At 34.2% G+C, this 18,232-nt stretch overlaps 1 protein-coding gene across 1 annotated transcript in view; it reads left to right on the plus strand.

The window, feature by feature from the left end:
- snx17 (sorting nexin 17) overlaps positions 1-18,232 on the plus strand; it is a 103,923-nt gene that overhangs the window by 65,937 nt on the left and 19,754 nt on the right. Inside the window, exons 11-12 of the mRNA XM_056481491.1 lie at positions 7,092-7,179; positions 16,739-16,808. Of these exons, the coding sequence (XP_056337466.1) occupies positions 7,092-7,179; positions 16,739-16,808 (158 nt within the window). The remainder of the gene's footprint in view (positions 1-7,091; positions 7,180-16,738; positions 16,809-18,232) is intronic.

An 18,232-nucleotide genomic window follows, 5' to 3' on the forward strand; every position in this document is an offset into this window, starting at 1 on the left:
TGGCTTGTGTGCAAGCTCTGCTGTAGGCCTGTGATGCTTGTTAAGCAAACATTGTAATTATTTTTGTTCATATTTAAGGATGAAGATTTGAACTATAGTCAGGCCTTAGTGATTAATTTTTGGTATGCGTCTTGTTGCTTACTCTTTTAGCCCCAAACATGAATGATACCTCAAATCATGCAGGTTACTTCTACTAAATATGTTTTGCAAAACCTTTTGATATAAAACACTTACTATAAGTAGCCCATTATATATATATATATATATATATATATATACAGTGTATATATATATATATATATATATATTTTTTTTTTTTTATATATTGAGAATCAATAAAGTAATAGTTCACATAAAATGCTCTTAATTTACTCTCATGTCATCCAAGATGTGACTTTTTCTTCAGTAAAATATTAAAGAATATTTTCTTCCTTGAATCATCTTCCTTGATGATTCATATAAACCTTTTACCACAACCGATGGTATGTCTTTCAGAGGTGGTAGATTCACCAACACATACAGCACAACTTCAGCCTATCATGGCTGCACAGTAGAAGTCAAGATCTTCATTTTGTTTTAACATTCATTAATTTTCTTTTCGGCTTTGTCCCTTTATTAATCTGGGGTTGCCACAGGGGTAGGGCTGGGTATCGTTCCAAAATTTTCGATACCGATACCCTGAATTTGATACCGTTCAGAACTATACTTTTTTTCGATACTTTTATTTTAAGAAATATATTTTAACAAGATTATTTTGTCAATACGTTTGTGACACTTTTCACTGCAGGCTTATCTCTAAGACCAATAAACAAAGGAACGAAAGCACAAAATGAACAAAGTGTAGTTAACACAATATATTAGTGCAAACAGTTTTAATAAAGTTCAAGCAGTTTTAAGTCAATCAATTTTAAGTATTTGTGAGGCTTACTGCTGCTTAAAGGTTTAGTTCACCCAAAAATTGAAATTCTGTCATTATTATCTACAAATGAAGATATTTTGGATTTAATCCAAGAGCTTTCTGATCCTCCATGGATAAATCGTTGAATAGTTATTTTTGTTTACTTTACGCACAGAAGTATTCTTGCAGCTTCATATAGTTATGATTGAACCACTTATATCGCATGGACTTATTTTGACTATGTTTTTGGTTCCTTTCTAGGCATTAAAAAATGCATATCAGTAAATCTAATCTTTCTCCACAGTAGAAAAAGGCAGCAAACCTTTAATAATAAAAATTGTAAAAGCCCTGTGGCATTCATCTTTCCTTTCTTTGTATATTTTTACTTTTTCTGCCAGTGTAAATAGATTATCACTTGATGGTCTCCTAATTCCGGGGTCAGCAGGAGCAGAGACTATAACATTAATGTGAAGAAAACATGAAAGCTAAACTGTTACTGCAGCCAAGGATAAGGACAATTATATTAGATAAGTTTAATGTGAGGTAAACTTCATCATTTACTGTTAACCTTAAAGTATTTTAGTATCAACTTAGCCAGGTATTTAAAGCCATCGAAACAGTACATAACGTTACACAGCTTACATTAGGTCAAAAAAGGATTAATAAATTTACACCGCACAAACTTAAGCCCCGTTTACACTGCCAGGTCAATTCCGTATACATATGATACTGCCTATATCAGATTTTTTTTGTCTGTCCGTTTACATGTTTTTTTAATTGTGACCCATATCCAATTCATGTCTTTACACTTGCCGTACAATTTAGGATGCATGCATAAGCGCCGGTTTTAGCATCTGTGCCACACTAGTCACTTTGGAAGAAACTGTCTTGTTTATAGCTCTGCGAAATCTACGAAGCGTAGTAGAAGCAGTGAATGGTTCAGTCCAGATTTACCCCCACGCAGTTTACGTAATGGTATGGCCCTGATGTGTGTGTGTAGTTGATGTAGCCTTTGCCTGTGTGCGCACTGGTGTTGTTGGAGAGAATAAAGTTGTTCTGTGTAGCCTGCAGTGAGTGTATTAATAGCGAAAAAAAAAACAAAAGTTACAACACGAAGTTCGCCCAACTTTAAAATGATTTTGAGGCGGAGGAGGTGGGAAAGAGCCGTCATCGCAGCTTGCGCTTATGGTTATATGCGGTATGATGTCCTCCACCATTCAGAGGAATGTGTGGTTACGAGAGAGATCTCAGGTCTGGTGGGAGCAAATTGTGGTGACTGACCACTTTCCTCCATGTTTCCTCTGTTGTTGTTTACCGCGTCGGAATCTCCACACACGCTCTTCCTCCTACATCATTAAATTGCGGAGAGGCACCACATTGTCACAAGTTTAATGATGATCAGAACAGAACGCCTCAATAAATCCGATCTGCCTGTTTACATGACAGTCGCATTGTCACATATCCGATTTATATCTGATTTATATGAAGGAGGCCTGAAACCGATCGCTGAATATCCGAATGCATGCGTTTTTTTCTGTTTACACGGTCATAGAACAGATCCGATCTGTGTTGATAGTGTAAACGGGGCCTTAAACTTAACTTTAACGGTACACAAGCAAGAAGTGCTAAAAGTTAACTGATTTTGCATGTCTGTTTGACAATTTGATAAGCTCTGGGCGAGTGGGTGTAACCGCCAGCATTTGGTCCGGGCACGTTAAGGATGCAGGTTTTCTAGCTTACTGACGTTGACAATATTATTCCCTTGGGTGTCGAAATTTGGTACCGAACGAAAATGTTTCTTTAGATACTCTATAGTATCGAGACGATTCGGTCGATGCTTAAAAAGTATGGAACTTGATACCCAGCCCTACACAGCGGAATGAAGCGGCAACTTATCCAGCATATGTTTTACACAGTGGATGCCCTTCAAGCTGCAACCCATCAATGGGAAACATCCATACATACTTATTCACACACATACACTATGGACAATTTAGCCTACCCAGTTCATCTGTACTGTATGTCTTTGGACTTTTGGGGGAAACTGGAGCACCTGGAGGAAACCCACGCCAGCAAGGGGAGAACATGCAAACTTCTCTAATAATTTTGTCTCTAAAATGGTTTTAGAAAAATTAAAAACTGCTTTTATTCTAGCCGAAATAAAGCAAATAGGGCTTTCTCCAGAAAAAAAAATATTATCAGACATACAGTGAAAATTTCCTTGTTCTACATAATTTGAGAAATATATATAAAAAAAAAACCTTCAAAGAGGGGCCAATAATTCTGACTTCAAAAGTGCTTGAGGTTCAGCAGTCTGACTCGTTTGTTCTCTTTAAAATTGAAATGCTTAGCTAATGTGTGTGACTTAGATTTACATTAGACAAATACTATTTTTTGTTTAATCTTATTTTTATTTATTTACTTATTCATTTGTTTATTTATTGTTCTGTCATTTATTTTCAGTTTAAAATTATTACTTGTGTTTAAAAGCTAAAAACTTTTTTTTTTCTGTTTCTTTTTTGGCTATTGTTTTTTTATTATTTATTATTATTTGCTGGATTAATTGGTTACTGAGCAGCTATAAATAATGCTTTAAAATATAAGGAATTTTCATGTGATTTTTCTAAACTAGTAGTGTTTTGAAATTAATAAATCCATATTAATCGTGAGAACTGTGAAACTATGATTCTTCCTAACCCTGTAATCGTACAACCAAAATCTATAGTTGTTGCATCTATGTCTATGTCTATGTATTTCCATATTTTCTTTCTGTGTTAGCTTTAATGTTTTACTAAAGAAAAAATGTCAACCACTGTACAGTTGAAGTCAGAATTATTAGCCCCCCTGAATTATTAGCCCCCTGTTTATTTTTTTCTCCCAATTTCTGTTTAACTGGGAGAAGATTATTTCAACACATTTCTAAACATAATAGTTTTAATAACTCATTTATTTTATCTTTGCCATGATTACAGTAAATAATACTTGACTAGATATTTTTCAAGACACTTTACAGCTTAAAGTGACATTTAAAGACTTAACGAGGTCACTAAGTAATTAGGTTAACTAGGCAGTTTAGGGTGATTGGGATTATTGTATAATGATGGTTTGTTTTGTAGATTATCAAAAAAATATATAGCTTAAAGGGGCTAATAATTTTGACCTTAATGTTTTTTTTTTAATTAAAAACTGCTTTTATTCTAGCCGAAATAAAACAAATAAGACTTTCTCCAGAAGAAAAATTATTATCAGACATGCTGTGAAAATTTCCTTGCTTTGTTAAACATTATTTGGGAAATATTTAAAAAAGAAAAAAATTCAAAGGGGGGCTAATAATTCTGACCTCAACTGTTTATCTTGGATGACCTGAGCGTAATAAAACATTTAAAAATATATATTTTTAGGTGTGCTATCTCTTTAGAGAACAAGTTATCTCAGAAAAATCATGACAGTGATGTTTGCACAGGAAAACCATTCATACTCACCTCATAGAATGTAAAGAAAACTAAAGATGCTACCAGCAAATAAGTAATAAATTTTGTCTCTAAGCATTGAAACATGATGCGTCTATCAGCTTTTGCCATAAAATAATACATGACATACTCTGAGAGAGAAGAGAGGAGAAAAGCACTGCAATATAATTCCTTAGAGTCTTAAAAACAACACATAATCTGAACAATGCTTCACTAGAAATAGATGTGGTTTTCCTTCTTAGTCTATTATAAACAATGTTTGTTGGGATTTTGCTGGCAGGAGTAAATGCAGCAGCAGCTGTATTCAAATTGCTTGTCGCTGTATTGATTGATTGCGAATGGCCTGAAATGCCCTGCACAGAAAAATATTACTTGTTCCATCTGAAATGAAAGCGATTTAACACTCACTGCGAGGAGTTGCGCTTGCTCCACATCATATTTAACAATATTCTGGCTTCAAGCATCTTTTCCGAATGACCAGGAGTGTGTGAATCATTTTTCTATGAACACCCCCTAGAGACAAAATAAATGAGTTTCCTGAGTCCAGATTCTTTCATTTCTTTTGCAATGCATGTCATTTTAGTTTAGTGCATTCAGCAAGTGGATTTGTAAAGAATACCTTTTTTCACAATTGTCCCGTTTCCAGTTCTGCCTTCATTACATTACAGAGCTGAAAGTCTTTCAAAGGATGAACCCCTAGGAGAACCGTAGACTTATTGGAAGTGGACTTGTTATTTTTTCTTTCTTGTTCTCAAAACTGGAGGGCATTTGTGATTTTATGCAGATGTCTGGCAACCGCTCGTCTTGTCTGGATAAAATTCAGTCGTTTTGTTTATAGAACTTTTCGTGTCTCCTTTTTTATACGAGCTGTCGTTGTTTGACTGCTTTTAGCGGAGAATCATCACGCATCCTTGAGGAATGACAAGCTGTGCGCAACTCCCACTCTGTTGCCAGATCCTCACTTAAAAAAAGGCTTAATCTTGTCAGATGGAATGATGAAATACAGACCCCATAAGAATCCTTTCCAAATATGATTTTGGCATACTGCCTGATCTTGGCAGAAATATGCACTGGTAAAAGAAATAATAATAATAAATTGTGGAAAATAAATGTCTGCAAACAGAACCTGATTGTCGACTAACTGATGGTGGAGTTAAGATAAACAATTCTGTGCCAAAAACATGTCTGGACTTAAAACAGAAATAAATACAAATTGTTATTTATATTTGTGATATATTAATGCACATCCAATCATGACATGTATGTAGAACAGAGGCTAGCTAGCCAAGTGCTATGCAGGTAAACCTCACTCCTCTGATCTCTAAAGGTGCTCTAGCAACAGACGCTAGATGCCATCATCTTTAGCTCCCTTGTTAGAGCAAACAACACGCTAGCCAAGTGCTATGCAGGTAAACCTCACTCCTCTGACCTCTAAAGACAGATTTATACTTTTGCATCAAGTATGGTCCGGCGCAGCTTCGCGTGGTCGAATAGCCCTCACCGTAGCCGACACTGACGTACACCTCTCAAAAAATGTAAAAACATGTTGCAATGACGTGTAGCGCAAGCTCTGTTATTGGTCTGCTTGGTGGCACTGATGAGTGTGGATGGGGCTGAGAACCGCTCAAACCCGTTGGAGCGAGTGTTTACAAGTGTCGAGTCCCATGAAGGAGCTCCAGATGGAGACTTTTGTTTTGTGTTTACCTTATGATTATTGTTGTTGCACATCCGCCAGCTCCTGCTTCAGAATGAGCAAGTTTTAGCTACTTGTACATTAAGGTAACGTTCAGAAAAAACAAAACACTAGTGAAGAAACTCGACACAGAGGAACATAAAAACCTCACTGTGAGCTAGTGTTTCGGAAGTGTTATTGCAGAGCAACACAAACAGCACACAGAAGTATAAATGCACGTGCAAGGCATGCACCGTGAGTCACGGATATTGTTCGACGCAGAAGTATCAACCAGACTTTAAGGTGCTCTAACGACAGATGCTAGAGGCCACGGTCTTTAGCCTCCTTGTTAGAGTATACTTGTATTAATTTTAACTAAATAATGAAAATCTCAAATATGTGATTAGTATTAAAATAGTATTCCTGTGTAGTGTAATATTATGTTATTTTTGTTCATGTTATTATTATTTAACATGTAAAACATTGTTACAACTATACAAACGAAACAGAAACATGTTTTTTTAATGATGTACATATGTACATGTGTCTTTAATAATACATTCCTATCACATAATACCATTCTTGTCTTAACATGCTGTCTAATGTCAGAGCACTGAAAGGGTAAGCCAAAGAGTAGAATGAAAAGTTGTGACGGCATGCATTATGCTATAGATCTAACTGTCGTCTCCTCCTCTTCTTCTTTTCACACTCCTGTTTTTAATGTTTCTAAAAGCTCAGTGCCCATTTCAGTTCAACCCCCTTCTCCCTGTTTCCCAACTCTAGAGAAAAATGTCTTTTTCTAACAGCTGCAGCATTTATTTATTCCCTCGTTCCCTCCTTCTGTTATTTCTCCTCCTCTCTCTTGCACAAAGTGATAAACATGTTATTGTGCCCTCTATGGCTTTAGCCAGATGGATTCTCCCCCATCTCACTTTGTTTGTTGTCAATGCTATTACTCTCCAAATGTCCTTGAGTCTGAAGGCACTCATACATTTCATCTGGTCTCTTGTTGCTTCGTCCAAACCTCTCCGACCTCCCGCTGTGTGTCCAGACGTGAGAAAATTGCAGGAGTTTGAGCTGCCCTACGTGTCCATCACCAGCCTGCACAGTTCAGACTACCGTATCGTCCTACGAAAGAGGTACAGTACTTATTTTGGAAGTGGTTGTTGAATACTATGCCCAGTGGACTAGTGTATGTATATAAAAACAGTGATATAAAAAAAGTGTTTTTTGCGTAGCTCAGGGAAGAAGGGCTTAAAAAACACTTTGCTTTTTTTGGAAAAAGGCTCATTTTACAAGTACCCTAGAGTTAAAAAATAAGTGGTATGTGAACAGATTAAAATAGTTGTTAGAAACCTTCAGTACGTGTGGTCATCAGACTGCTTTTCCACAAACAAGGAGAGGGAGAAAATCACAAAACATTGTCTCAGAAAAATAATTCCAGAAATTTCATTTTGCATAATATTGGCATCAAATTCATAAACTTTAGATGATGGATAATAAAGCCCAGAGTGTCTTCTTTTCAAAGATGCATAAACTGTGAATGTAGACCAAATCATTCAGCAACTGTTAAAGGGCACATAGGTTACCCCTTTTTTCATATTTAATATAAGTCTTTTGTATCCCCAGAATTTGTCTGTAAACTTTCAACTCAAAACACCCATCAGATTATTTATTATAGCTGTTTGAAGTGTCTATATTATAGCTGGAAAAAAGGTTTTGCTGTTTTTTGTACTGGCCCTTTAAGGCTAGTCCTCCCCGCCCACCGTTCCCATGTACCTGTTAGCAATCGCTGCCCTCGGCTGCCTCAGGAAGCAGATCTCACGTAACGTGTGTGAGAAATACTACAGTAAGAACTTTAACAATCACTATTTGATAAATTTTTTTGTGGATTTGCAACAATGAGTCACACACAATGTCATTACAAAGTTCACACACACAGCAAGGACACAAACACATAGCGCAGACACATACACACACACACAAACACAAACAAACGTAGCGCAGACATGAACACACACACACATAGCTCAGACACGCAGACACACACACACACACAGAGAGAGAGAGAGAGAGAGAGAGAGAGAGAGACTCGTTTTGCACACATATGTGACATGATACTGGTAATATCCACTGCTGTATGGATATCTCTTATATTAATGTACAAAATAAACCTGATTTAACGTCCACAAACCGCAATTGAAGCATCTTCCTTTAATTGTTCTGACACGCGGCTGTGCTGATTAAGTGCATCTGAAGTGAATCGCTGTAATTCATTACACACATGCTCTGTTTTAAAACATTTTAAACTTGTAAATCTCACGCTTGATCACGTTTGATGATGATCTTAGCAAACTGAACACACCTTTTATTCCCGGCTGCTTTGCGCTCGTCCTCTCTTGATGATATGATTATACATGTGACTACCGGACATGTTAATGCGCGCAGCTGTCAATCAAAATTGGTGGGCGGGGGAACCGCACTCCTACGTAAAGTTGCAGTCGATCTGAAAACCGCTCCAATTGGTCCACCGTTTTTATGTTGTTAAATTTGAAAAAAAAGGACTGGGTGTTTTTTTTTATTTCACCCCAATATGACAGTTTATACACTATACTTACACACATTTTTGTCCAAACAGCTTGAAAAGTAGATTTTTCACCATAGGTGCCCTTTAATGTTTTCGTTTGGGAAGGTCATTTTTGAGAAAGTGCATTTGACGGTGAGGAAGAGAAAGACATCGACATAGCCTCGGAAAACTTTTTACAGAAATCTATTTTAGAAATCTAGAAGATAGAAATGCTATCTTCATCAGATTTAAAATATAAGCTCATTAGACACTTGGCTTTCAAGTCATATTTTTTCTAGGACATTACATTAATGTTTTCCTGTGTTTGTAAATAGAAAAACATATATTGAACACAACACAATACAATTTTTTCATCACTTCATAATGTATAACTTTTTATATTTTTGAACAATTAACTTCACCACAGTAAAGCTCAAAGTGTCTTCTTTCCAATGATACCTAATTTATGTTTGCAGCTTACTGGAGTCAGGAACTGTTACTATATAAAGTTAGGTAGGTGTAAATCCCCAAAATAGAGTGCTATGTAACAGGTTAAACAGTTGAATTTTACCATTAATGAATCCAAACTCTGGGTCTGGCAGGAGCACTTTTAGCGTAGCATAAATATTTGAACCGGATTACACTCATTCTGGCGAAATCAGTGAACATTGCTACCATACAATGCCATACAAATTATGCATCAGGCATAATGATATCACGCAATAGTCCTCAGTTACTAGGGAACAGTGCTGTGTAATATCATTGCTCCTGTTGAAGCTATGGTACGGCAGCAAAATTCCTTGCAGGAATAAGCAGCCATATCGACCGTGAAAATAGCAAGTTTTTATTTTCTTTCAGTCTTGGTACACAATATATCTGCAGAAGAATCAATCTTTGAATTGGAAAATTATTGCTACTGTAAGTTAAATGTTCTCCCACCAGACCCGTGGATTGGCTAAATGCATTAAAAATGGTAAAACCATACTGTTTAACTCTAGGTGAATTCTAAAATGAGCCTATTTTCAAAAAAAGTAGTGTTTCTTAAAAAATGGTTTGTCTTTCATTTTTGTAGCTTTCACTTAAATAAAACAAAAAACATGAATAAATTGCCAAAAAATGTTGATCATTCTGTTATTACTCATGTTATTGTAATACTGAATGACTTATTTACATTACATTTAAAGGTCCAGTGAAATGTTTTGAACTGTCCAGTTTTGTTCGACATGTGACTAAATTTAAACTAAAACATGAAGACAGGGTGGGACTAGAGTAGCCCCTCCCATAAAAAAAAAAAAAACATCCATTAGCATTTTGTTATCATAGCTCTGCCAGTGAGAGTGGTTGTGCCCAAATGCAGTAGCATTTTGAAGGGTAAAGGCCGGGTCAAGAGGTTTGATGAGAAACCGACTGTTTTGGAGCTTATAGATATCATTAAGACTACCTAAGCCATTTGATAGCATTATTGTAAAGAACAAAGTACCACAACTAAAAAAAATTATTCATGAAACATTTTTATTACTACTTATTTTATCACGAAGTATTGTCATGACTGTCTAAAGATATTTTGAAGAATGTTGGAAACCGTTATTAATTGGCATCAGTAGTAGAAAAAAACAAATACTTTGAAAGTCAATAGTTTTTGGATTCCAACATTGTTCTGAATGTTTTTGGGTGAACTGTCCTTTTAATACAATCACCAATTGTGTATACTAGGGCTCGGCGATTTGGCCTAAAATCAACATTTTAACTTGATTACTATTATTGAACGAATTTATTTATTTATTTATTTTATTTTTTTTATAGTCAATTGACAAGTTTTGGACAGTAAATATGCTCACATATTACAAGTGAGAGATTTCTGAATGAAGGGTGCATTTCTTGACTTTAAAGTAATTGAAGGAAACACACACTATCTACTATCTATGATTAGTAACTGAACATCAATGTTGACCAACTGAAATTAAAACACTCAATGCATAAAACCAACAGTTACTTTTTTCTTATAAAAAAGTGAAAAGGAGTAACTTGCACTTTTGAAAACCAAATTAATTATTTTCAATATTTTTCATATTAAAGGTAGAAAATAAGCAGCATCTCTTCTAAATAAAATAACTGTATATCCTTTAAATAATATATTAAACAGTGCATTTCTTACATCTTCTGTAAACAAATATTTTAATGTAAATAATAATATTAATTTCATTTAATGGGTAATATGCCGTCTTATCATTATCAGTGAAGTGCAAAGTAAGAATCAAGAATGAGTCCATCGTCCTACTTGACCAGAGATCAAAGTGGCCATAGAAGTATAAATCAGCCACAGGCTTTAACAGAGCAGGCTCACGTGACGAGTAAAGAAAGTAATTGAAAAAAATCATCCTGGAAAGATTAGATCAATTATAGGTTCTGAATGTCTATTTTGATTACCTTTGGATTAATCGCCCAGTCCTAGTATATACTCTACACAAGTAGTATATTCCAGATTTTCACTAACTTTCTTAGATGTATGGAATGCAAGGCAGTTCCAATTTGGCAACATGCTTGTTTTCTTGTTTGTTGCTTGATTGCTGATTTAGTGTTTAAATTATCAGCATCTGTAGTTTGAGCATTAGTTATGCATTGGTTTTATTTATGCGCAGTTGACATGTCTTTTTACAGATAGCTATATTTCAACCTTCTTGCGTTCAAAAGGCAAATTGATCAAAAATATGCAAAATTGATGTCTGAGATCACATATTCTTTGCACATTGCCAGCGTGTTGTTACAATGCGTAATTAACATGAAAATACTGTGTTGTGAACTCCATTCATTAGATATGAGAAAATTAGATCACCAATCAGAGAATTACAGAAACCGATCTAACAGAGATTTTTTTTTGCTTCCCCCACTGACATGAAGCACTGTGAATGACATTATAATATAATATAATATAATATAATATAATATAATATAATATAATATAATATAATATAACATAATATAATATAATGTAGTATAATATAATATAATATAATATAATATAACATAATATAATATAACGTAATATAATATAATTTAGTATAATATAATGTAATATAATATAATGTAGTATAATATAATATAATATAATGTAGTATAATATAATATAATATAATATAACATAATATAATATAACGTAATATAATATAATTTAGTATAATATAATGTAATATAATATAATATAATGTAGTATAATATAATATAATGTAGTATAATAAAATATAATATAATGTACTATAATATAATATAATATAATATAATATAACATAATATAATATAATGTAGTATAATATAATATAATATAATATAATATAATATAATATATTGTTACTCGGTCGTTAGCACTGTCGCAGCAAGAAGGTTGCTGGTTTGAGTCCCGTGTTTCTGTGTGGAGTTTGCATGTTCTCCCCGTGTTTGTGTGTTTCCTCTGGGTGCTCCAGTTTTACCCACAGTTCAAAGACATGCTGTGCAGGTAAATTGAATAAACCAAATTGGCCGTAGTGTATGAGAGTGTGTGTGTATGTGTGTGTGAATGAGGGAGTGTATGGGTGTTTCCCAGTACTGGGTTGCTGCTGGAAGGACATCCGATGTATAAAACATATGCTGGAATAGTTGGTCATTCATTCCGCTGTGGCGACCTCTGATAAATCAGAGACTAAATTGTTTTATAATCCTGAATGAATGTAGCATGTCAGAACATGGCACGAACATGGCTCCCATGTCACACTGTAAGATCTCAGCTGTCATAAAGTCAGACTGAACGACAATGAAGATGCGCCAAACATGAAAGAAAACGCCCCCGGAGTTTGACGTCATGCACCCCTGACACTTTCACGTTCTGAAATGATTCCTCACAGCAACCTAAATAATCTGTAGCGGCAATTTTGCACACAGCGGTCTCAATAATAAAACCAGAAAGAAAAAAATCTGTTTTGACATTTCCCCCTGGTCATTTGAATAGTCGCATGGATTACATCATCAAATTCGGCGCTTCTATTGGTTCTTGGATTGACGCTCATCACAGCTGTTGTCACACTGCAGGAAAGTGTCTGAAGTCTTCTGACACTGCCAGAACTTCATCGGAGAGAAAATCTAATCGCAATGGGCTTTAAGCGGCTGTCTGTGAACATGTCAAACCAACGATCAAAAACCACAGATTTTAGCCTAGGATTTCAGGAATCTTTTAGGATTTCCCAAATTTGTCTCAGATGGCAAAATCGTGACTGAAATCTCACAATGTGAGCAGAGCTTTAGCCGAAAAAAATGTAAAAAATGATTAATGTAATATAATATATGTATCATATTTTTGTATACATTTAGTTAACAAATGTATTTGTTTTTCTATAAATTTTCAGTTTTATCAATTTTCATCTTCTCTTTTTTTTCTTCAAATCAAAGACTTAAAAACTCCTATGGGAAAATGAACCAGTGCTCCTATGCTTCCAGAACCAGCGCTGCTGAAAAAGTGGAGCACTAATGCACTCAGTTGCACATTCATTCAGACAGTATTTCAGCCTCTTTTTTTTTTTCTTTTTTGCTCTTCTGTGTAAACAGGACTTTTCAAAACACATCTAACGTAAATACAGCTGTCGACCCCAAACACTGATGGTGCGAAGTTATGTTATAAATTTACAACAACATGACGAACAGTGAACGATGACCAAACTTATATTTGCCCAAGTATAGAGTTTAAACTTTCAGAAATGACAGTTTAAATCGTTCTTTCATGAGCATGTTCCTAAATTAAAATTTTAATAGTCAAATATTTTAACAAAGCTATATTCAACACAGACTTTTGATTCAGAAAGTGGTTTCCCACAAATCTCCATCTTTATGTACCACTTGGACTTAAAGGCAGCTGGATTTAGACATCTCTCTCTAAATCAAATGGTCTCTGAAGTGCTATATATTACAGAGTCTCTGATGTGCTTTAAAGCAGAACACTCTTCATTATTTATTCACAGGAAAGTGCACAACCGCATACACCATATAAATGTGGATGTTCCTAGTGGTTTATTAACACCAGTACATTCATCTAATGCCCTTTGGAGCGCACTGTTTATGTAATGGAATAACTGAAGAGAATCAAGGGAGATTATTTTGGTAAAGCCACCAGCATGGGCATAGAAACACCATGTGTTTCACCATGTGCAGTCAGTGGAAGCAGGTGTCAAGGTGTTATGTGAACATAAATTTCCCATTTTAGCATATAAGCAGAGTTTAAGAGAGATTATTTTGCCAAAGTGTTTTCATTTTCACCTTTTATCCACTGTTCCTGTTGAATTGCATTATATAGTGTTGAAAAAGGAGCACAAGTTGCTGGAATGTTTGTTTGTTTTTAGTCCCCTCATAAAAATTGAAGGCTTCTTGACTTCATACAAAATTACAGACAGACTTCAGCCAGAACCCAACCTGTTCATGCTTTCAGACACAAGATATAGAGCCGACCGATCTGACTGGCAGCTAACGAATAGAAATGTGTTTCAATAATTAAAAACTTCTTCCTGACAAACAGGTAAAACCTATATATATATAATTTTTTTTTAGACTGTCTACATACAAAACCATTGTTATACAATAACTTGCCTAATTATCCTAACCTAGTTAACCTTATTAACCTAGTTAAGCCTTTAAATGTCACTTTAAGCTGTATAGAAGTGTCTTGAAAAAATATCTAGTAAAATATTATTTACTGTCATCATGACAAAGATAAAATAAATCAGTTATTAGAAATGAGTTATTAAAAATATTATATTTAGAAATGTGTTGAAAGAAATTTCTCCATTAAACAGAAATTGGGGGGGAAATAAACAGGGGGGCTAATATTTCAGGGGCTAATAAATCTGCCTTCAACTGTGTATATATAAAAGACGCATCATAGCATAAATCTTTAATCACAAAAAAGTCAAAATTTGCCAGGGGTATGAATAATTTAAGGTTTAGAGCTAAATTATTATATATTTACAACCGTTTTATTAAATGTAAAAAAAATTGTTAAATATTTATAACAACTTTAAATAACTGCTTTCTTATTGTATGTAGTTTCAAATGAAATTATTTCTCCAGTCATTATTGCTTCTATTACTAGTCATATCAACATTAATAATATGTATTACCATATGTAATAAATGTATTGCCAATAATAATAATAATGATAATAATAATAATAATAGTTAAGATTAGAGTGATTAATGACGGATCATGTGACTCCGAAGACTGGAGTAATGAAACTGAAAATTTATCTTTAAAATCACTGGAATAAATTATTAAATTAAATTAACTACTTTTGAACAGTTATTTAAGGGTGCTTTCACACTACCATTTTTGGTCCGCACCCGAGTTCGTTTGAAATAAGAGTACGGTACATTTAGCTAGTGTGAACATGTGTTCTGAACTCAATCTTATCAAATAGCGGAAGTGAACCGCCAACTGTACAAAAAAACGGCGTTTTCATAACGTTCTTTCGTGTGTGTGTGGCTGTGGTGCATGTACTGTACCTTGGTGACAAGCAGGACTGAGCCAGGGCAAACACAGTAATAATGTCTGCTTGCCTCTTCCAAAAACAGATTCTGCAGACATCGTGTTATGTTCTGAACTTTGATAATATTTTTGCGGCAGATAGATGCGAGTCGATTCTGCATGTCCAAAACCAAAATATTCAGTAAAAGTAGAACGATTATGGTGCTTTGCTTTTGTGTCCGTCACCTAGCAACAACCGTACACACAACAGCAGCTTGATGACGCAAGCGCACCGGGGATCAGAAGGAAAAAAGACAGTGTGAACACAAACCAGCCAAGAAGGTGGCAAGGGGGTACAATCGAACTTGGGAACGGTCCAGGCAATTGAACAAAGTGTGAAAGCACCCTAATAGTGCAATAACATTTCACAATTTTACCATTTTTATTGTATTTTTGATTAAATAAATGCAGCTTTTGTAAAAAATCATACTGACCCCAAACTTTTGACTGGTGTGCACAGAATTGTCACAGATTATGCAGAATGAGTTTGAGAATATAGAATCTAATAACTTTTATTTAAGGTTTATCATTTTATTAAATCTTAGAATCACTTGTTTGGTAAACAGCTACAGCTAGTCTCATATAACATATCTACTTAAAAAACAGAAAATATTATTTTAAAAACTCTATTGTACATAAATCATGTAAACATTTGCATGTTATTCTATCATTTTTATGACATTTGCACATTTATGATGATGATAATAATAAACATAAATGGTGCATGTCGGACGAGAAAATTTGGTACTGTAAATAAAATATGAATAAATAATACTTTTAATAATAAATATCAAATTAAGTTTTAGATGTTTGTGCTCTGTAAATCAGGGAAAAATATATATTATTCATTCGTTTTTGTTCAGAAAAAAAAGTAAATTAATAACAGGACACATTATAATACATAGGAGAAAAAAAAAGCAATATTTAACTTATGTTTTGATCGTTATAAACCTTTATTCATCTTAACACCATCTTAAACCCCTTAAAACTAGGGCACAATATTAAGAAGCACATAAAAACTAAAATGTCACAAAAAATGCTTGAATACCTTTTTTTAAACCCTCTTGTCTTAAATATCTTAAAGGAGTTCAAGCATTGACCGCTAAATGCTTTCAAATGGGATTTAAGGGATACCCAGTCTTGGCTGTGGTGAACAATATCTATTATCATGCAAGATTGCATCTTTGTGCTCTTATAAAGTCTGCTAAAACTTATTTAACAGTCTTCGTTCTGCCCACGGCGTGATGAGAATAGTTTCTGACATATGGACAGTCACTGTGTGTTTGGCAGACTGTTGTTTGCTTCCGGGCAGCAGCATGCAAGCTAGTATTGCAGTGTAGCTATAAAAATGCTTTATTACAGAACAGAAACAGGTCTTTTCTCCAAGTTGGAAGTTTTAATTTAATGTTTTGTAGAGCATCTGTCGTCTTGTTAGTTCCTCAGGCATGTTTATATGAATGGTGTGTTTATGCAGTAAAATGATGATTTAAAGGTTCTTGATGACACATTAGAATACAGATGTGTTCAAAGAGGTAGAAGGTAGATAATAGTTTATTTCTAAAATAACTTATTATTGTCTGCTGCCCTTTTCTCAGTTACTGGGACACAGCGTACGACAGTGATGTCATGGATGATCGTGTGGGACTCAACTTATTATATGCTCAGGTAACAAGCTCAAATTTACCATCTGTGTGGGCCATCGCACATAAAGCTGTCATGGTGTGCATAATGCATTTTGGAAAATAATGTAGCTCCTGTTCTGATTGTCAGAATGATGTTTTTATATGTGTGTGGGTAAATGTATAATGCAGGTTTTTTATTTCTTAGGGTATCAACTAACAAATATTTTATTGTTTTATGTTATTCTTTTATTTAAAAATTTGATTGAAAACTACATTTTTTTTGTTAGTCGAACGTAAAATTTAAAAAAAGTTTTATTCAATTAAAATGTCACAAAAAACATTTGTTACATACATTATACAATTTATTTAATCATTTTGTATCTATATATTATAAAAGGGAAAACTAATTATTTTACTGAACAACAACACTACAAAGTCTGCTCAGGCTTTTCTATTAAAATAGCATCTTCTATATCTCAACAAAAAAGTGCATAGGTGTTCTATTACAGTGGTTCACGGCACAATGACAGGGGGTCGCTTGGTAATTTCCAAAAGTCAAAAAAATTTTATTAAACTATTAGAATTTCCATATTTTATCCATAACCTACCAAAAAATAGTAGTTAATAATTGCACAAAAAAGCAACAACATGCAAATAAAAAGCCATCCATCTTTTTTTTTTTTTTTCATAGGATCGGTGTGTTTACGTTAGAATAACAACACCACAATAGTGTCAGCGGCAGCAGATTAATTTTATAACACCAGGTTAAAATTTCTGACACCTTTATGCAAATCAAATACATTAAAAATAAATACAGGCCACAACAGGACAATGAGGATGATCTCTGAAAATTAACCAAGAATATACTTGTGCTGAAAACACTGTGCCCAGCAGTCTCATTAGATGAGGTTAATATTAAATTAAACAAATTAACAAATTACTATATATTATAGCCTGCAATTGTTAGACTGTAGCACTTTTTATCTGTCGTCAATATGCTCGTGTTTATATAGGCTTATTGTGTGTGCACCATTTGTATATTTATAACCACCTCCGAAGAATGTGTGGGGTCTCGAGTCACTGGCATTGTTAATTCGGGGATCGCGGGCGGAAAGTTTGGGAACCCCTGTTCTCTTAGTTAACACTGGTAAAAGTAGTTCGCCCAAAAATGAAAAGTATATAATTTATTCTCACTAGTTTTAAACCTTTATGAGTTCTATCAGCATATTTTGAAGAATGCTGGTTTCTTCCACCCATCAACTTCTATATATATATATATATATATAAATAGCTACCAGCATTTTTCAAAACAGCTTCTTTTGCGGTTAACAGAAGAAAGAAACTTTTTTAAGAAGGTTTTAAGCAAGTGAAAGGTGAGAATAAGATGGCACTGTTTTCATTTTGGGTATATTAATTTTATATACATTTTTTATTACTTTTTAGGAATTAAATGATGAATATTGCATT

The sequence above is a fragment of the Danio aesculapii genome, chromosome 20, assembly GCF_903798145.1.
Source record: "Danio aesculapii chromosome 20, fDanAes4.1, whole genome shotgun sequence".
Taxonomy (NCBI): domain Eukaryota; kingdom Metazoa; phylum Chordata; class Actinopteri; order Cypriniformes; family Danionidae; genus Danio; species Danio aesculapii.